Genomic DNA, 22,216 nt, shown 5'->3' with positions numbered 1-22,216 from the left:
TGTTTTCTGACTCCAAGAGGGCTTTCTCTTCCTGTATGCACACTGCTGGTTGTTGTTTTTTCATAGTGTGTCTGGTCTACAAAATGTTGTGGCCTGTGTGCAGTGTGTTGCTAGGTACCACCACTAAAGATTGGTCCTACTGCACACATGCACCAGCTATGCTCCATGGGTCTGCCTTATGTTCTGTGCATGAAGAACAGCTTTCTTTTCCTCATTCTTGTTTGGGTGAAAAATGAAATTTTGGAAGTACATAATCAGGCAGGCTTTTGCACATACACAGTCTGTTGTAAAAACAAAAACAAAAAAACAGCTCCTCCCCTATCCTTTCAAGTTGCTTCAAGGCAATGGTGACCAGCACTTATGGATGGGGGGAAATTGAATTCAGTTTGCATTTAACAGGAAACCTACTTAATCCACACTTTCTGAAACAAGGTGTGAATAGCCAGACAACCATCCTTTGAAATTTGCAGTATTCCGAAATTTGCAATACAGTACTCCTGCCAAGTAATGTGTATCAAAAATGCATATGCAAGGGCAAATAGAGTACATAAAACTGCAAATATTAACATGCTAAACTGGGATATAAAGGTAAAGGTAAAGGGACCCCTGACCATTAGGTCCAGTCATGGCCGACTCCGGGGTTGCAGCGCTCATCTCGCTTTATTGGCCGAGGGAGCTGGCGTACAGCTTCCGGGTCATGTGGCTAGCATGACTAAGCCGCTTCTGGCAAACCAGAGCAGCACACGGAAATGCTGTTTACCTTCCCGCCAGAATGATACCTATTTATCTACTTGCACTTTGATGTGCTTTGGAACTGCTAGGTTGGCAGGAGCAGGGACCGAGCAACGGGAGCTCGCCCCGTCGTGGAGATTCGAACCGCCGACCTTCTGATCAGCAAGTCCTAGGCTCTGTAGTTTAACCCACAGTGCCACCCGCTGGGGTATAGTGCTTGGTAAAAATCTGTCTGTTTTGCATATAAAAATGTGTATATTTGAATAAATTAGCACCAAAGTGCTGATTAGTTTTTTATGTAAGGCGTTTTAAAAATGGCAAACTGATGTGGAAATGTTGAGAACTGAGCTTAAGTTTGGAAAAATGATAAATCAAGAAAAAGAGAAACTGAGTCAGCTATCCTTACCTCTTGTGCATGCACTGCCACTGCCGGTCTCAAATCAGTCCAACATTGCTTTGTGACTTCAAGTCGATGGGTTTGATCTCACACTCAAAATGATGTATTTCAGAGCTTTGCTGAATAGGGGCCATTTAACAAGCAGAGGAGTACCTCTCCTAAACACACATTTACATTGGGGACCAAGGAGGTCATGCGATCTTCTTTTAAAATGAATGAGTTTGCCTTTAAGTTCACCCAGGAGAACTTTAAAATGCAAAGAGGTCTGAACGTGCTTCCAGCCCAAACTGCCTCTGCTCCAAGGGCAGAGAGACTGACAAGCAAACAAATGGAACAGTCTGGGTCATGACTCTGATATGCCATTGCCTGACCTGTGTCCATTACTGCGTCTCCCATGGCCCCCTGATGGGATAGCATTTAATAGGATTGGCTATTGTATTAAAATGTTAAACTTGAAGTGCTATAAGCAGTGGATTTGATGCATAATTGAGTATTTCAGTGATTGTAAAATAGTTCCCTCCCATTAAGTTGGTGGAGCTTAGGTACCTCACTGCTTCCTGCGCCAAAATGGCAGCTTGCTGCAAGAGGGAGACTTTATGTAACTGGCTTTATTTGACAGCCCTGCAGCATTGCTGCTAAAGGATGGCTGGTGAGTGGTACTTCAGGTTCCCACCGAACCAGAATCAGGTGACATTAAAAGCCAATAGGGCAACTTTCCCCACCCTAGTGCCCACCAGATGTTTTGAACTACAACTCCTACCATCCCCAACCATTGGCCAAGTTGTCTAAGGCTCATGGGAGCTGTAGCTCAAAACTTTTGGAGGGCATCAGCTACAAAGCTGATGACTTGTATGTTTCTCAGGTTGGGGCAGTTTTTGGACACTTGCCTTTTGCAGGTGAATGGACACTTGCAAGCCACATGGCTGTATGTAACATGAGTAAGAGAGCCATGTAATGAAATCTAGAGGGCTACAGTTGCCTCCCAGCATCTGAGGCCTTAAGCTCTGAGGAATCTGTGTTTCCCACTAGGACTTTTTCTGATTATCCTGGAGTTCCTGCCACCTATACAAACTGTCTGAGCACAACAGTGACCTTGCCTGAAAACTTCCATTATTCAGGATCTGTATGGATATCATCATTATCATCATCATCATCATCATCATCATCATCATCATTACGTACAATTATATAATTGACCATTAATAATAATTTTGTTCAAGCCAGGACTTTTTATACAGGGAGGAATTTTTTATTCTTTCCCCTTTCCCATTTTTTAAAAAAAGAAATGTCTGAGTACTCCATTTCTTGGCATTATTTCTTGTAATTATACATAAGACCACATTTCTTGCTTCAATGCATTTATCTATCTCTTTTTTTGTCCCCTTTCCAGAATTTGGCAATGTGCTCTTATTTTCTTTGTTTATCAAATTGCAGGTGGCTTGAAATAGTGGAGGATTCAGTTAACAGTAATTCATTTTCATTTCATTAAATGTGTGTGTGTTGGGGGGTTAATAATGTATTAGCCCCTGGATGCCCATGCCACTGATCTCATAATTCCAGACAGATATAGATATGTAGATATATGCACACAACATACTTCTCTTCTGAGTAAGCAGATGTTTACATTTGTACTTAATAGACTGCTCTTGTCTGCTGGCTTTCTTCACAGCAGAGAGGGCTATATTGCTAGGTACCCAGGTCCAAATGCTGGTGAAATTAACCCCCTACAGCTAGAATATTTGGAGCAAATGAAGCTATAGTTACAAAGAAGGGTTGTAGCCCAGTATTACAGCAGATGTGTGTGCCTGTCAGTAATCACACATTTCAAAGTTGGCATTAACACTTTATTAGCAAAATTACAATCTCCACAGACTTGGTGGAGTGTCAGGCTTATTGAGCAGAGCAGCTCATTCCCAGTGTACTCCATGAAAAGCAGTTGCCAAGAATGGAAGTCCCTGACTCCTCATAGCTGTCTAGGTCTCCTCGTCTCCAGGGTTTTTTCCATGCAATCAGGGCCTAAGCCTACAAGAAGCCAACCTCTCCTCCACCTTTTTCATGCCTCTTCTGGTTCTGGGAGACAGGGGAGGAGGGGAGCCTGTTGCAGCAGGAGGCTGCAGACTCTTCACCAGCCAGAACTCTTCATCTCTGCCTCTTGGCCTCCTTCATCCCACTTTCCTGCTTCAGCTTCTGCCTTGATTCTGGGCTTCTCTCTGCTACAGACTCCCACAGCTAACTAAGCCCTATAACATCTTCAGGTTCTAACACCTCCTCTTCCCAGTTTTTCCCCTTCTCCCCTGATCACTCATTTTTGTCCGACCACCAATCCCTAGGCTCAGAGCCTTCTTCCCATGACGGTTCGCCAGATGGTTCCTCCAACCATTCCTCTGTGCCCAACCAGTCCATGACATCATGTTTTGCATGAAAAAGGTCTCAGACTCTTATCTCTGGCCACCTGCTTGTAAGGTTAGAAAAGATGCCTGTCCTGTCTGAAACCTGGAGAGACACTGTCAGTCCTTATGGACTAGGGAGGTGGGGGGCTTTTTCAGCACAATGACTGCATATCCTCATGAGCAACTTTTCAGAGATTATGTGTTAGTAGTGGGCAAGGCCAGAGGCAAAAGTATGTGGAGCGAGGTATGAAATTCTTGCCTTTATAAATTAGGCTACATTCCAGTCACCAGATGCCAGACACTTCTCCATCCAATAGAGAGACAGAGAGAAAGAAAAGAGGGAGAGTGTGGGAGCGAGGTGGACTCTGGCCATTCCTTCTTCAGCCACACATCTTTCCATCCAGGCAAACAAAAAGCACAGTTTAAAGACAGGTTTCAGCCAGGCGAAATCACCCAAGAAGAGGGTGGAGTAGGGCCAGTGAGAGGCATGGCCTGAGAAGAGTCCTGAGGATCAGACAGACAGCCCTGGAGGACCACATTTGGCTCTTGGGGCTGAGATTCCCCATCCCTGGGATAGACTGCAGTGAGCCAGACAAGCCAATGGTTTGACTAGGTTCAGAGCCTGTGCTGATGGCCCCTGAAATCCCTCGTTATGTGTCTTTATCTTTAACTCATCAGACATTCAAATAGAGGACTAACACAGGACACACAACCACTCTACTAACACAACCTAAAGGTCCTCAGCCACCATAGCTGAAGTCCTAATGACCCTGACAGTGATTCGTTTCTGTCATGATGCTAGAAGGAAGTGTGACGATTGTGATCTGAACATAATTCACCCTGGCTTCCAATTCATGTCTCCCAACCATCCGCGTGATGTTGTGTCACCCAACACGAACCACAGTTAAGAGACACAGCTTGGGTACCTTGACATTTCTGAGCAGAGTATAGAAAGTAATGCATTCTGCAGCGTGTCGGTATGCTATTAATCTTCCTCTGCCTGCTGATGCTACCGTAGTTTAAGACTGTCAGCGTTTCCATTACAAGGCCTCATTTTTCAAGAACTTAACAAATCAGCTGCAAATATTCCGCTCTGGATTGAAACATTTCAGGCAAAAGCACCAGGAAATAAACTATCTGCCACCATAATTGGTTGAAATAAAACATAAATCCAAAATCCGTGATGGCTAAAACTCATCAGCACAAATTGTCTGTGGATGCATGTTCTGGCAACTTCATAGTAGCCTGGAGATTTCCAGGCACTTTTAGTATTATTAATAATAAATAATTTTGTAAAATTCTTTATATAAATTTTGCATATTTAAACTAATTTTACACATATTGATCAGCTGATGAAGCCACATGATTTGCAAATTCAGCATTAGCAAACTACAGGCTGTTGTATTACCACACAACTCAACTGAAGGACTTTGGAATTCACTAGGGATGAAAGAATCTGCTAATTTCTGTTTCTTTCAGTTTCTCATTTTTATAATGTTAAATTCAGTTCTCCACATTAGGTTGTGATTTTTTTAAAAAAGAAATAAAGATTGCACCTTTGCCTAAAATACGGATTCTGCTATTTTTATTAGCAGATATAAAAGTTCAGTTTATGCTGGTCGGCACTGATCACCATCCAGAGTCCTGAGTGAATCTGCTTAGGGGACAAAAACAAAGATGTAAAATTTGCTCTCCTGAAAGGAAGGAAAACCACAGCTTCAGCTAAGAACAAAGCTGATTTGCTGCTAACCTCAGCCCCAGAGGGAGTTGCTAGATAGTACTCCTTGCAGTTTGTAATAACATCACACTTCATTGCCATTGGGTGCAGACTGTGGGGAAAACAACCACCACCACCACCACTGATTCTTTTGCCATGCCTTGTGATTCTCACACCTGGATTGCATTTGCAGCAAAGGCTGCTGTGCATGGTGATTGCTTCCTGACACATTTGCAAATATGGCTGCCAATTTTTATGCTAGGTAAGACATTAGAAGTCAGGGACCCTCCCTCCGTTGCTGGGGGGGGAGAGGCCAAAAGAGAGCACCAATCTGCACAGAATTTTTGTATGCCAATTTATAGATGAGTTTGGAAATCATGACTTTAATTGGGATGGAGATCCAGAGGCCCTCTGGATGTTGTTGGGACCCCAACCCCTTTGAATCCCTGGCAACATGGACAATGGACAGGGATGATGGGCACTGTAGTTCAGCAATGTCTGGAGGACCACAGGTTTCCTATCCCTGGGCCATATTTAATAGGAACACAATAGTGTGGCCAGGCTGTCTGGGTGCCTGTTTAGTATGTGGGGAAAGCAGGGACTCTCACAGACCTCTTCCTTGCCCAACTGCTGTGCTACAGCCCTGCAGTGCTGCCAGTTGGCTCTCATTAATTTTGGAAATTAAACCAGTTACACACATATCGATCAGCTGATGAATTCACATGATTTCCCCAGCAACTTAATTATATAGCTTTGGGCAGTGCAAGAGCCTCAAATGTTGCTGAGGGCTGCAAAAAAAATGTGCATATATGTTGTGTCATACGCAAATTTGCACCCTCTTTCACTGGAGTGAACTAGCTGGATTTGACTAGCTGGATTTCTGCCATGCTTGCAGGTAGAAGAGCTCCGTTTCCCCCTCAATGGCAACCCCAAACAATACAAAGGTATTGAGTTTTATGAGTTGTCAACCAGTTTTATTACTGTGGATTTTTCACCAGTTGATTTTAGGCTGGTAATGCTACATTTGGTGCAACAGAAGGTATGGCAATTTATTGTGGAGGATGAGGGAAGGATTTAAGATTTGCAACAACCAAAGTTCAGGTGTGCATACTTGGATAAAGAGGTCATTAAATTGTTCAAAACTTTAAAAGTGTGAGCAGGTAGATGCACGGGGTCTGGAAACAATAGAGCAGTGCTCTTTCTGCCCCCCTCTCAGCATGAGCTGATGTGGTAGAGTGTCCTCCTTAACATTTTTTTATTCCCTTTAAACAACAAAGACAGGCTTAAAGCAGTAGTTGAGTTCCAGCTGGCAGCCCATTTGCTACCTTTGTACTCTAAATGCCTGAATGAGTGTGACTCTTGTGACATGACACAGAATATTTCCCAGGAGCACTATCAGGTGTTTTTGTTTTGTTTTTAAGTGTGTTTTGGGGGTGGGGGCAGGAAATGCCAGCCTCAGTCACCAGCCATGATTAGGGGTTGGCAAGAAATTCATTTCTTTTTTCTTTTTTTTATTAACATATAAAACACATACATACACATTTACACAATACACGTACACAACACACTACCTAATTTTCATAACATAAAACATACCTACATTACTCTATATAATACCTACCTATACTATACATATCAACATACTTACACACCTACCCCATATGGACACCCACCCAGTGACTTGACTTCCAGCTGTTCTTGTTATGCTACTTTATTTTTCCAACTAGCTTAAACACATTTCATTATTTCTTTAATCTCTTCTTGTATCTTAACTTTACTCTCCTTTCACTCTAATCATTTTCTGGATTCACTCAGTATCTGTCAGAAATTCTACTTTTTCCACATAATTTTTGATGTACAGTGGTACCTCTAGATATGAACGGGATCCGTTCCGGAGCCCTGTTCGCATCCTGAAGTAAACGTAAGACACAGCTGCGCGGGTCGCATTTCGCCGCTTCCGCGCATGCGTGTGATGTCATTTTGAACGTCTGCGCATGTGTGAGCAGTGAAACCCAGAAATAACACGCTCTGTTACTTCCGGGTCGCCACAGAGCGCAACCCGAAAATATTCATCCTGAAGCTACTTCAACCCAAGGTATGACTGTATTCCTTAAAGATAGCCCACTCCTTATTCACTTTTTGTACCATATCTCCTTTTATCCTCCCTGTTAGTTCGGCAATATGGAAGTATTGCATCACTTTAGATAACCAGTCTGTTTTAGTTGGGAGGCTGCTGCTTTTCCAATTTTGGGCAATCAATAACCTTGCCGCCATAGTTGCATACATAAATATTGGCAAGAAATTCATTTCAGTTCACATCTTCATATGAACTAACTTCATATGTGCTTTCTGAAGCAATACACAAACCAGAATGCAGTGATCCATTGAAATGCACACTTCTTCAAGTTTTGTGGTGCACTTCTCTGTTCAAACAAAATGTGTGCAAAAATGCATGTATTAGGGGACAGTGGGCACACTAAGATGCTGATAAATTTCCACAAGGCCTTTTCAAAAATGCAAACTGATGCATGAATGTGGCAAACTGAGCTTAAGATCGGGGAAAAACAAGAAACTTGGGTGTTCTTCCCTATAGGAGATTTGTTAGGGTTCCTCCCACCATATTACTTACTTTGAGGCTCCCATGTACATACAGATGCCTCCGTTTTTGTGGAGTAGGTCTACTTTAACTGCAAAGCTATCAAGCATATCTTGCCCAAGTTCAGTATTAGAGCAGATCCTCTGAGTCCCTATTTTCCAAGGACAGTCCTGGATTTACAGAAGCTGTCCTGGTTTCTGATTTGATCCCAGAATGTCCTGCTCTTCCTTAAGTAAAGGTAAAGGAACCCCTGACCATTAGCTCCAGTCACGGACGACTCTGAGGTTGCGGTGCTTATCTCGCTTTGTTGGCCGAGGGAGCCGGCGTACAGCTTCCGGGTCATGTGGCCAGCATGACTAAGCCGCTTCTGCGAACCAGCGCAGCGCATGGAAACACCGTTTACCTTCCCGCCAGAGCAGTTCCTATTTATCTACTTGCACTTTGACATGCTTTTGAACTGCTAGGTTGGCAGGAGCAGGGACCGAGCAACGGGAGCTCACCCATCACGGGAATTCGAACCACTGACTTTCTGATCGGCAAGCCCTAGGTTCTGTGGTTTAGACCACAGCGCCACCCACATCTCTCTTAGGCTGTCCCTATTTTCATCAGAGAAATATTGGAAGGCATGGAGTTATCTTACCCCCAAGCCATCTGAATGCAGCCCTGTATATGGAAGTTTTTTTTTATGTTTAATGTTTTATAATGTTTTTGTGTCAGACCCTCCAAGTGTCCCTATTTTCCAGAGACAGTCCCAGATTTACAGAAGCCGGTTTCTGATATGATCCCAGAATATCCTGCTTTTCCTTAGGATGTCCCTATTTTCATCAGAGAAATGTTGGAACATATGGGGCCATCTCTATTTTCATCAAATAAATTTTGGAGGGTTTGTTAGAGGGAGGGCCTATTAACCTGTTCAGGCCCTCACAATATCAAGCGGATGTGAGAGCCCTGCTGGATCAGCCAAGGGTTCATTTCATCCAGTGTGTTGCTTCCCACAGCAATCGGCTCCAGGAATTCCACACAGAAGGTTTGAAGGCTATAGCCCTCCTGTACCTGGTATTCAGAGGCAAATACGTATTCTAATATCAGGATCCAAATTTATCTAGCATTTTATTAAAGCTTAGGCACTGCAGTGTGTGTGTGTGTGTGTGTGTGTGAGTGTGCGTGTGTGTATTATTATATAAAAATCCATTTCATCAAAGATAGAAAACCAACAAGGAATCCTCCCCTGTCCTTTCTGTTGCCTTGGTAAGAATTATATTCCTGATAACTGAACCATGGAAATGCCTCTGGGGGATCCGATGTCAAAACCAACATTCATGCTAAACTTTTATATTCGCCTGTAGTGACATTTCTCTGATTACATTTAACCTGATTGGTCAGTGGGAGATTTCCTTAGGATTCTAGAGCATGCACCCCAGTGATTGTGTTGGCAATTTGAGTCCCCCCCCCCCCCGCCTCCATGATAAACTTGAATTCCAACAATGGGAGGCAGAGAGTGTGACAGAACCATATGGTGCGGTAAGTGAAGAGTGCACGAAACCCTGTCGAGAAAGAGGGAGCAATGCCAAAGGATTAAGGTGGGTTGCAATAAAGGCATCAAAAATATATGTGCTATTTTGCTGTTTTATAAGACAGGGAATTTACATGCTGACTCATCTGGATTATTGGTGCAGGGGGAGGAATTGGAGGTGTTGCACAGAAGAACACTAGTGATTGCACTAAAACGTGGTAGCTCAATGAGCAGAATCATATTAGAAAGATAATAAGCAATGGCAGTTGTGGTGGCTACCCATTGCAACCGGTGAAGTGGAAGGCAGAGAGGCTAAGCATAAGTGGAGTTTAGCAACAATTCATGCTGAACTTGTATATTTGCAGTAGTGGCATTTTCTGCAATAGGCAGCACCAACTAATTTGAGTTCAGTCCCCATCCTCCTTCCTGCTCAGGCAATACTGAATGAAGGAGGAGGAATCTGACCATCACTTAAGATAAACAATGGTCATAGCTGTCAACCTTCCCCTTTTTTGCGGGAAATTCCCTTATTCCAGCACCATTTCCCGCTGCTTCCTGCTGCTATCCCTGATTGTTAGCAATCCCGTAGACTGTCCCCGGGACAGGTGAGGCTGCTGATCCCTTATTTTCAAATCTGAAAGTTGACAGCTATGACAGTGGTACCTCTGGTTAAGAACTTAATTCGTTCTGGAGGTCCGTTCTTAACCTGAAACTGTTCTTAACCTGAAGCACCCCTTTAGCTAATGGGGCCTCCTGCTGCTCCTGTGCCGCCGGAGCACGATTTCTGTTCTCATCCTGAAGCAAAGTTCTTAACCCGAGGTACTATTTTTGGGTTAGCGGAGTCTGTAACCTGAAGCATCTGTAACCTGAAGCGTCTGTAACCCGAGGTACCACTGTATTGTGAACACAGGAATAATATAACACTTGAACAGAACTAGTTGTGGACCAGAGACTTAGGCTGCATCTGCACTACGCATTTAAAGCATTATCATACCACATTGAGCAGATGTGGGTTCTCCCAAAGAATTATGGGTGCTGTAGTTTGCTAAGGGTGCAGAGAGTGGATAGGAGATCCCCCATTCCCACAACAGAGCTGCAGTTACCTGAGTTCCCTGGGAAGAAAGATTGTCTGTGAAACTACTCTGAAAATGGCAACTCTACGAGGGGAACAAATGCCTCTGAACAATTTTTAGCACCCTTAATAAACTACAGCTCCCAGAATTCTTTTGACTTTTTTAAAGTGGTATGATAGTGCTCTAAATGTATGGTGTGAATGTGGTAATGACCAGCCTTCAAAACCATATAAACTGATAGTGAGGCATATAAAGTTGTGGTTTTGATAGTTTATGAGCTCCTGCATTAATGCCTCCACCAAGGGGCTTAGGCAATAAGGAGCTGAAAATTATTTTCCAGATGCTAACATGTTATATACTTTTTGTTCAATATTAATCATGGTCATTATCACAGCATTACCACAATGCTGGGTTAGATGACCCCATGGGCTGGGCAAGTAAATTTATTCTGAAGTTCTAATTGCAATTTTTTAAAGATGATAAACTAAAAAATGAAAATGGATTGTGTTTGATCCTTCCACCCACAAACCAAAACTTTCAGAATTGCACACACATTTTCAGCAAATGCACATCCTTTTTGTGCAGACAAGTGTCAGCCTTTGGAAGGCAACACAATGGGAATCAGGATAGTTGGCAGAATGACACGTTGGAATAACCAAAAGCTCCTTTATAAGATCAACCTTCAAGTACCTTGTCTGATTTCTTAGCAGAGACTAGGATAGTCGTGTGCCTTCAAAATCTGATAGTAATGAACCTCATTCTTTCAAGCAGAATTGGGTGTTCTCTAATGTGTTTAGGTCTTCATTTATTTGAGCTGAAGTTCCCTACCTCCACTTTGGAACAACCTTCCAAAGTATAGTGTCTGTTCTTACTGAGGTCATTTCTTCACACCTAAAGGAGATTGGGGTCCTTTTTTTTGTCAGCCACCCACATAAGTGAACACATTAGCCATGCAAGAACATCTTCTTCACTTTTTTTGTTGTTGTTCTGTGAGTGCAAATCCATTTCTTTCCTTGACCCCAGACCACTGCAAATAACACCCAGCAAAAGCTATGAGAGTCTAATGAAAACAAATATAAAGCAATGATTCCTTTCCCCAAGAGAACAAATAAAATAACCTTTTATTTAAGCAAAATGAGGAGAGAGGTTGTAATAATAAGGATAACAGCAGCCACCCAACACGTACTTTCAAGGAAATCCATTGGTTCCAAAACTAAAAGTAACTGGAGCAGGGGGAGAAAACCATGCCTTTTGAGAGGCATCATATTATCTATTTATTTTTAGAAAAGCAGTGAGAGAACAATAATAAGACAAGGTTTAGAAGCATACAGTAGAATCCTAGGATTGGGAGGGACCTCAGTGATCTTCTAGTCCAAACCCCTACTGATGTAGGAGGTTCACTACTCTAGCACTTGCCATAAACCATGTGGTGGTGTCCTGGAGGGATTGGTCAGATCAGGAAGAAAGATAGGAGGAGCTCAGGAAGTTAGAACTAGATGACCCAGGGGAGGGTCCCAGTAGGCTTGGGAAGGCAACACTGGAGCCTCAAGAAACATCAAAGCTAGAGTTACTAATGTGTTAAGCAGTCACCATTAGCCAGGACCCCACCAACTGCATTTTTAGTTTCAGAGTTTCAGAAGACAGAACCTCAGACAGGTTTTTCCCAGCCCTACCTAGAGATGCCTAGAATTTGACCTGGAACTTCTCCCTGCAAAGCAAGTTCTGTACCACTGAGCTATTGCCCTTTCCTGCTTAAAAAAAAATCCAGGCAACCTGGATGTTAGGACTTAGGAGGGTCTGGTGGATTCCAATTGGCTTGTAGGAAGTTGCCTTGCACTGTTAGGCCATTGGTCCTTCGTCCTTCCCAATATCCGACCAACTGATGGGCTACGTTGGTTATATTGATGCATCCGTTCCTCCACCCCCAACTGCCCTATATTTATTCATACTTTTGCATGTCAAAATTCATCCCAGCAATCCTCTGTCTTGAGCCAGAATGGGATGCCCTTGAGAACTGTACTCATGGGAATGCCCAAGCACATTCCCATTTGGTTACTTTGCTGATCATGGGTAATAGCACATATACTGGACACTTCCTATTTCTGAAGTGTGCGCCCTATTAATCCCCTCTTGTCACCCCCTGGCAGTGTACACAGTGTTTTGCTAATCAGACAGTCAGTTTTCTCAACCTTGCCCACCCTTAATTGTAACTAATGAGGGGAGTTGTGCGTTTTTAGGTCCTTGTTCCACAGAGCACTTTAAATAGAAACTGCCATGGGCAGTGTTGAAAATATGAGCTAAATAATGCAAGATTGTTAGCAGAAAAATATGGCGCTATTAAATTAGACCAAATGCTCATTTTTTTAAAAAAAAAAAACCAACCCTCTCATGAACTCCTTATTTACCCAGACTTCCAATCTGTTTGACCTTTCTTTTTGTAATCAGAAAGATCCATAATCATCCAGGTAAGTTAATTGTTATCAAATGCTCCAAGTCTGCTGATTATATAAATAATGAATTTGAATTATGACGCACGGGCAGCTGGAAAACGTGGATTTTCCTCCGAAAGACTTCTGAAAGTATCTCTCTGGGGCATGTTCTGGGGAAAACTGACTTCTAGCCAAGTATGGCCAATAGCAGGATGCCTAGGAGACCTGAGACAGTTCTCAAGGATAGCGGGAGTTAATCCAGCACAGGCTGAGACTCCACCTGCACTTCAGTTTTAAAGTAGGATCATACCCCTATAAAGTGACATGGCTTTCCTGAAAGAAAATTGGGAAATGCAGCAGACCCTCCAAGTTCTCCAAATTTTCCAATTTTCCAGGGACAGTCCTGGTTTCTGACTTGATCCTGGGACATGCCACTTTTCCTTAAAGGTAAAGGGACCCCTGACCATTAGGTCCAGTCGTGACCGACTCTGGGGTTGCGGCGCTCATCTCGCTTTATTGGCCGAGGGAGCCGGCGTACAGCTTCTGGGTCATGTGGCCAGCATGACTAAGCGCTTCTGGCGAACCAGAGCAGCGCATGGAAACGCCATTTACCTTCCCGCTGGAGTGGTACCTATTTATCTACTTGCACTTTGACTTGCTTTTGAACTGCTAGGTTGGCAGGAGCAGGGACCGAGCAACGGGAGCTCACCCCGTCGCGGGGATTCGAACCGCCGACCTTCTGATCGGCAAGTCCTAGGGTCTGTGGTTTAACCCACAGCGCCACCCACGTCCCCACTTTTCCTTAGAACGTCCCTATTTCCATCAGAGAAATATTGGACAGTATGTTAGGACATCCCAGCTTTCATCAGATAAATGTATGGTGTAGTTTGTTAAGAGTGCTGAGAGTTGTTAGGGGACCCCCATTTCCCTCACAGTGGCCCCTAGCAAGAGAGATTGTGTGTGGAAACCCCTCTGAGAACTGTTGTCATGAAAACAAAATTCAGCAGCATGAAAGTAGCATAGAGTTGAGCCAGCAGAAAACACCAAATTAACTAACGGCCTGTTAAAAATTCCAAGTCTTTATCAACTGCCCGAAGCATTGTTGTGATGGGCCATGGCAGGCCTCACTCAGCAAGGAATTCCATAGGGGAGGTGTAATAATGGTAGGGGCTCCACCCCTTTTTATTAGCCTCGCCTCTTGTGGTTGAAGAATTTGGAGCAATGCCCCAGCTGTCAATCAGAACATGTGAGGAGGAGAATATAGGAAAAAGTGGTTCCTGAGATAACTGGGCCCCAAGACCTCAATGGCTTTAAATCTTAAGACCTCCACTCTGGATTAGCCCAGAAACAAATCAGCAGCAAGGAGAATTGTTTTAGGCAGTAAGTTCTGAGTGGGAGGATGGGGGCACAGCATTTGTGCTATGGTGTTGCTCCACCGGTACTATGGATAGAAGGATCTGGCAGTTTCAGTTTTCTCAATTTCTCATTTTTCTGACCATAAATTCAGTACTCTGTACTTCTGCAGCAATTAGATTTTAAAAAAAAAATATAAAAAAAATCCTTATGAAAATGCTTTAGCATTTAGTGGGTATTTTTTCCCTGATAAATACAGTTTTGTATGTGGTTTTGACTAATGTACAGTCTTTGCAAGCAATTTTCTTCTCATATAATGCACTTTTGTATGCTGTTTTTACTAACATGGTCACTTTTAGTTACACTTTCACCTAATAGATGCATGTTTGTAAACACTGGTTGGTTGGAAAACTGCATTGCAAAATTTGGACAAATGCATATTTGGAACGATGACAGTTTTGGTTCTCATGTTGCTTTGGAAAAGTATGAATTGCCTGGATTTGCCTTTAAATCCAGACTGAATTGAATTTTTCCTCCATCCCTAACCCCCTACTTAGACTCTGAAGTGATAGAATCCTATCTACCACCTCAGGATATCTTTGATTTCATTCTGCTGTGAGTGTAAGGCTGCACCAAACTCCCAATAAATTCAGTGAGACTTAGCAGTTTAATTACACATGCCTATGATTGAGTTTTTGGTGACCAGCCTTCTCTTCCAAAGATTCAGTGACAATTTTGCGTTTCTTTAGGGATGTATATTTATTCCTCCGTCCTACAACATAGTAAAGAAAGTTGTTGTAAATAAGACACATTAAAACTTGAAATTATAAATAGGCAGGCTAGTGGTGATCTACCAGCCCAGGAAAACCCCTCGCCTCCAGCTCAACTGCCGGATCCCGGGGGGGGGGGGGGGCGTTGTTGCCATCCTGCAACAGCATTCAACCTGGAGGTAAGCATCATTTTTCAAAATTGCACCTGAGGCTCCTATTACTCCCCTGTGTCATTCCAGTGCCCCCCCTCCAGTGCCACTTTGGGAAATGCTGAGTGGAATTCACTCCAGCAGGTGATGGTCAAAAAACCTTTAAAAGAGGATTAGACAAATTCATGGGGCGGGGTGGGGTGTGTGTTAAGGCTATAAATGGCTACAACTGTAATGACGATGCTCCACTTCCATTGTCAGAAGCAGTGAATACCAGTTGCTGACAGTCCCAAGTGACAGCTGTTGCACTCAAGTCCTCTTTGTGGTCTTCCTTATAGGCATTTAGTTGGCCACTGTGAGAGCAGGATGTTGGCCTTTTGGCCCAATCCAACAGGTCTCTTCTCCTGTTTTTATATTGTCTTTTATAAGCCCTTTTCCTCTGGCCACAGAAATAATTTTGAAACACTGATTCGTGTGTGTGTGTGTGTGTGTGTGTGTGTGAATATATAGTTGCAACATGGTGTACCGATCATCAGGATCTGGCATCTCCTATTGTGGCAAATTCCTCCCAAGGGTTTCTCTTTGATGGTTTGTAACCATCCAACATGTCAGTCTTATTCCAAACCCCTTTGGCTTTGGTGTACCCAATTAAAGTGACAAAAAGAGGCATGATGGGGAAATACAGTCCTCATTAAGAGATCTGTCATCCTTTGTACTCTGCTCTTAAAGGGCTGTGTTTCCTATCATGCCTAATGAAACTCAGAATGTGACAGATTGGGTTGCAACATTCCTGTGCGGTCTGTAAATACTTGATGATAACACCATAATAAGTAGCAGTGTGAGCTGTTTTAACGGTGTTTGTCTAGCGCAGTGAAAGGTGAGCATTTTAAACCTACTTTCCCACCCTTAATATTTCATCTTACGATTTCAAACAGCGGTGGCTAGCTTGTGCCTCTTGAGACGCTGCTGGACACCAAATAAAATCAGGTCCAGCCAGCATAGCCAATGGGCAGGGATGATGGGAGTTGTAGTCCAACAACATCAGGGAGGGGGTTGTCATCTTGATGGGGTGGGTGTGAATAATTGCGTGGACAGGTGGAGTCCCCAGATCCCGCGTGGTCCCCCCCCGTCATGTGGAATAACGACTCAAGACAACATGCTATGGGATTAAATTGGCCACAACTACAACCTTCAGGTATCCCACCTGAGGGAAGGCAAAGCCAAGCCTATGCTGTTGGAGCCACTCCAGATCTAGGGGCTGCATGCGTCCACGCAAAGGGCGCCCCCCGTTTTAAGCAGGGAGCGGTCATTATGGAAGGCTAAAAAACGAAAACAGCTGGTTTTTTATGGGCATGGGTTTCTGAGGAAGCAAAACAGCACCCAAGGCTTAGAGACTGTGTTATTTCATTTTTTTGTTCTAGTCTATAATGACTGTATATAATATGGATATCTCACCATGGGTTGGTTCTAAAACTAAGGCTATGTATACATCATAGTGGCTTTTCAAGTCACATGTGTACACTTCTGTACACACCTGAGAGGGGGTGGGGATGTCTTCACCCAATGCCCATTACCTGATTTTGTGCCCCACACCGAACTCTAGTTCACTGAAGCTGTTATCTGTGCATACGTAATGGCTGTGTGAAATGTACACGCCTCTGCTTAAGCATGCTTCCGTTTTCATATTGGATGGCAGCTGGTTTCAAGGAAAGTGCATCAAACAGGAGTATTTCTCAAGAAGCTACAGGATACCCATGGCTTGTGGCTGATGTCCTTTGCATTTGACTTCAGACACCAGCAGAGGGTGCATGCTGGGGCAGGAATAAAATGGGTAATGTGTACACAGCCCGAGTTACTTGAACATGGGTTCCATTGAAATAAATGGTATAAATTAGTCATAACTTTATAGTTTCAATGAACATGAAGTTTGTTCAACCTGGTCTGTATCTACCACACAATATTTCTTGGTAATAGTATTTCTGAATATCATATATCCTAGTAATTAGTCACTCCCCCTCAAGCATAGGTGATAACATCTGAATGCAGTTACCTTGCTAGAGGGTTTGTCCATTTACATTGGTATTGCCTTCCCCAGCTTGGAGCCATTCATATATTTTTGGACAACTCCCATCAGCCCCAGCCATCATTACCAATGGTCAGAGAAGAAGGGAATTGTTGTCCAAAACATCTAGAGGGCACCAGGTTGAGGAAGCTTGTCTCCTTTGAGCGGCAGCAGTTCTCCAGGGTCTCAGGAAGGGTCTTTCCGATCACCTACCTACTGGATCTTTGTAAATTTCTTCAGAGTAGAAATGTGTACGATTATATCAATGTGTTCCAAGATGTCATAAGCGCTGTAGAGATATCCTAGAAGAGGTAGTCAGACCAAGAGGAAGTTGTAGGAAGAGCTCAGAGAGCTAGAGCAGCCTTTCTCAACCTTGGGTCCCTAGATGTTGTTGGACTATAACTCCCATCATTCCTAGCCACCATGGCCAGTGGTCAGGAATGATGGGAGTTTTAGTTCAAGAACATATGGGGACCCAAAGTTGAGAAAGGATGAGCTAGAGCCTGATGATCCCAGAGTGGTTCTTGTTATCCACTTGAAATGAATTATTTGTTCTGTTGTAATCCTTTGTTTTCTTCTGAACCCTGTAGCCTTTGGCATAATTTATACAACAGTTTGTATGAAATTATAGTGGAAGACCTGTCAAAGTGGTAGTGTTTTTATCTCCTCCTCATCTTGTTTCTCATATGTTTTAATTTCTGAATGCTGCTAGGATTTTTAAAGTATTTTTATCTGTGTTTTATAAGAAGGTATATCACCTTTATATTGTAGTCAATTTTAACATCCTGATTTTCCTTCATTGCTTTGTGTGAATGAAGCAGCAAAGCATCTAAACATTCTCTATTATTATTAAAATGATTATTATTATAGCATTACTAACGTTACCCTTTGTTGTTTCTCTGCAGAAATTCAACATATTGCATGAAGGTGTCGATGTCCTTGACAGTTGCAGAAAATGAATCTGGGCTTTGCTACAACAGCACAATTCGCTACTTAGAAAAATCAGAAATCACTAGAACAAAGATAATTTCCTGCCCAGATATTGAGGATTATAAAACAGGAAACCAAGAACCAGATGTAATATGGTACAAGGTAATACAGCAATAGGTTTTGTCTTTTTGTTAATGCACTCCAATTTACAGCGAATTTCTTCACCATGACCAGGCTGGAAAGACTTTTGTAGTGCAGAGGGAATAAAGAAGTTCCATTAATGCTAGTGGGATTCATGCTGGGTTATGTCTAGTCCTTGTGGTCACTTTCTAAATGTGGTATTTTATGGGTTCAAGAGCATCTTTAGTAGCAAAGAAGTTTACTTCCAGTCCTGGAAGCTTCACCATTCTCCTACAACTGAGCTGCAAGGAAGAGGGAATTCTGAGGTTGGTGTGCGAGAAGAAAAACCTAGCAATATTTATATATTTTTTGAAGACTTCTATGTTGCTTTTCATTTGCAAAAGGAAATAGCAAAGCCATCCACACAATAATATAATACAGAATCATCAGTAATATCATCACTCAATGACCACAGACACTGAGTATTAATAACAATTAAGGGTGAGGGAAAGCTTGGGTAGACATGAATGGCTTCAATTTATTTGATTAGTAGGGGGTTTTTGGTCTATAACTTTCCTTTCCTGGCAGTCAAAGGTGGCAAAGGGAAAGAAAAAAACTCACGCACATCCAGAATGCATAAAACACCAAGTGCTCATCATAAAATGCAAACAGTTTTAAATATGAACGAGGCTTGTTAAAAGCAACAGCAGAACACACTCACAGTAAAGGGAGTTGCAGAGTAAAAGCTAAAGGTAAATGTCCCCTGGATGGTTAAGTGCAGTCGAAGGCGACTATGGGGTTGCGGTGCTGATCTCACTTTCAGGCCAAGGGAGCCCGCGTCTGTCCACAGACTGCTTTCCAGATCATGTGGCCAGCAGGACTTTTGGCACAACGGGAAACCGTGACGGAAGCCAGAGCACACAGAAATGCTGTTTACCTCCCTGCCACCTATTTATCTACTTGCACTGGTGTGCTTTTGAACTGCTAGGTTGGCAGGAGCTGGGACAGAGCAACAGGAGTTCACCCCCTCACGGGGATTTGAGCCACTGACCTTCTGATCGGCAAGCCCAATAGGCTCAGTGGTTGACCCTTTAGTTGCAGAGTAGAAGCACTACTGGTAAAAGTTAAAAGCCTTTCTTAAAAAGAATAAAAAGGGCATTTGCCACACAGTAGACTACCAGTAAAGTGGGGGCAAGGTGGGTCCTGTTCAGGAGGGAGGCCCACAAAGAAGTGGAACTCTTGAAATTTGCACTTTTAATTGGCCAACATTGGTGGGCTAACTACTTTATTAATGCTGTGGTCCTAACCCCATTTTCCCCACTGAAATCAATAGGATTTAGGCCCTATCTGCCCTGTACTTTTAAAACAGCATCATACCACTTTAAACAGTCATGGCTTTCCTCAAAGAATCCTGGGCGCTGTGATTTTATTTTATTTTATTTATATACTGCCCTATACCTGCAGGTCTCAGGGTGGATCACAAGATAAAATTACAATATAAAAACACAAAACACATAATCAAAATATAAACAGAAACAAGATGGATAACCTCCCACCCCAACACATGAAAAGTTCAAAGCAATTAAAAACAGTTTTAAAAAATAAAATAAAACACACAATTAAAAAGCAATTTAAAAGAATGTAAACAGTACTCTCTGCTGGGCAGCAACAGCCCTTTTGTAGTTTGTCAGGCCCCACCCTAGGCCTGGCAGAGACAGGCAGGAGTAGGACCCTCAGGATCTCAGCAGGTGTAGTTTGTTGAGGGAACTGAGAGTTGTTAAAAGGTAAAGGTAAAGGGACCCCTGATCATTAGGTCCAGTCGTGGCTGACTCTGGGGTTGCGGCACTCATCTTGCTTTATTGGCCAAGGTAGCCGGCGTACAGCTTCCGGGTCATGTGGCCAGCATGACTAAGCTGCTTCTGGCGAACCAGAGCAGTGCACGGAAACGCTGTTTACCTTCCCGCTGGAGCGGTACCTATTTATCTATTTGCACTTTGACGTGCTTTTGAACTGCTAGATTGGCAGGAGCTGGGATCGAGCAACGGGAGCTCACCCCGTCGTGGGGATTCGAACCTCTGACCTTCTGATCGGCAAGTCCTAGGCTCTGTGGTTTAACCCACAGCGCCACCCACATCCCGCTGAGAGTTGTTAGGAGATTCCTAATCCCCCCACAGACCTACAGTTCTCAGAGTTCCCTGGGAAGAGGGATTGAGTGTTAAACTAGTCTGGGAATTATAGCTCTGTGAGTGAGGGTAATTGGGATCCCCTAACAACAAATAAGCACATTTTGGTATGCAAGCTTTGACAGCTCTACCCATTTTTTAAAGCAATTTCCCATAATATATTTTTATGCTGCTTTCACTAACATAATCATTTTTATGCACACTTTCTCATAGGATATTTTATTTTGTAAACATTAGGCAGTTGAAGAACTTCATCGCAAAATTTGAGTAACCGCAAACTTCAAAGCATGACTGTATTTCAATTCTCATATTGTTTCAGATAATAAGATATTTACATCATTGTCATTTGTACTAGATAGGCACCTATACCTACTAGATTGGAATTTCATGATAAGCTTGAAGTACTGCAGCTTGTGAATTTCCTTTAGTCATGGGCTGATCCACCTCCTTTCTTCATTTTCCTTCTTTCTCATTAATTTCATCTAGCCTTCCTTCCTTCCTTCCTTCCTTCCTTCCTTCCTTCCTTCCTTCCTTCCTTCCTTCCTTCCTTCCTGTTAGGATTAGCCAGCATAGTGCCCTTCAGAGACTGCTAGACTACAACTTCCATCAGCCCCAGCTAGCATAGTGATTTGTCAGAGATAATGAGTATTGTAATCAAACAACACCTGGAGGCCACCAAACACTTTTCTAGTTCTTGGGGGGGGGGGGAGTTATTGCAAAAAATTAAAAGTAATACAAATTTGCATTTATATATATTTATAAAAATAATGGAATGCCACACAAGGCAAGAAATTTCTTTACTAGACATAAATTGGAATGTCAAGCAGGGAGTTTCCATCAGTCCAGCACCACTTTGTTTGAGTATAGCTGCCAATGTGAAATTGGGCAATTTGAGTTCCATCTCATCAGCCTCACTGTGTTCGGTTTGTGCACAAATAATTTATTTGGAACTGGGATGACATGCAGGGAGCCATGATATGTCAGAAGAGAGCAGGGAGCCCAGTGATGCTCTGTCAGTCTGTTTTTTCATTCACAAGATCCCTGCATATTTCAACGAAGGCTGACAAAAGCATGCACTGTGACATGGGGCAAGGATAAACGAGATCTTCTTCTTCTCTTGTATCTTGTCAGCTATTAAGGCAGCTTTACCCCCAAACGTCTGGAGAAATTTATACAAGCTGGTCCAGTTAAAGAGGAAACTGTAAGACGGAGCAACCATCTCCCTGTGCATTAAAGAGGAAGAAGAGTCCCATCCATGGACTGTGGTGTAGTCAGTGGAGGCTGGGACCTATTGGGGGTAGAAGGGCAGAAAGCAGGGAGAGCCAACCACTTCTGGTTTTGCTCCCAAACTCTTCCCTACTGAGTTTTATAAAAAAAAATGCTGAGACAAAGGAGGGAGATGACTGGAAAGTTGGGGGCTAGCTGAGGACAGGCTGAGCTTGGTGGGAGCAATGCCTCATTCATCCTAATGGACCAGCCTCCACTGGTTGTGGCTATGTAAGGTTGTATTTAACTAAGTATTTAACTAAGTAACCCCGCTGAAATTAATGGACCTAAGTTACAGGTGAAACTCGGAAAATTAGAATATCGTGGAAAAGTTCATTTATTTCAGTAATTCAACTTAAAAAGTGAAACTAATATATGAGATATGATCATCACAATTAAAACAAATAAAGGCTTGACATATCTCGCTTTGCATGTCATGAGTCTACCTCGTATATTAGTTTCACCTTTTAAGTTGAATTACTGAAAGAAATGAACTTTTCCACGATACTCTAATTTTCCGAGTTTCACCTGTAGTC

General features: G+C 42.9%; 1 protein-coding gene across 5 annotated transcripts in view; it reads left to right on the top strand.

Moving 5' to 3' along the window:
• IL1RAPL2 (interleukin 1 receptor accessory protein like 2) overlaps positions 1 to 22,216 on the top strand; it is a 483,744-nt gene that overhangs the window by 261,959 nt on the left and 199,569 nt on the right. For all 5 annotated transcript variants that reach the window (XM_081847998.1, XM_081847999.1, XM_081847997.1 and 2 more), the window contains one exon: positions 18,087 to 18,273. In XM_081847998.1, the coding sequence (XP_081704124.1) occupies positions 18,087 to 18,273 (187 nt within the window). The remainder of the gene's footprint in view (positions 1 to 18,086; positions 18,274 to 22,216) is intronic.

This window comes from Podarcis erhardii (assembly GCF_964252035.2).
Source record: "Podarcis erhardii genome assembly, chromosome: Z".
Lineage (NCBI taxonomy): Eukaryota > Metazoa > Chordata > Lepidosauria > Squamata > Lacertidae > Podarcis > Podarcis erhardii.
The sequence above is the reverse complement of the archived record's forward strand: the minus strand, read 5'-3'. Positions and strand labels throughout refer to the sequence as shown.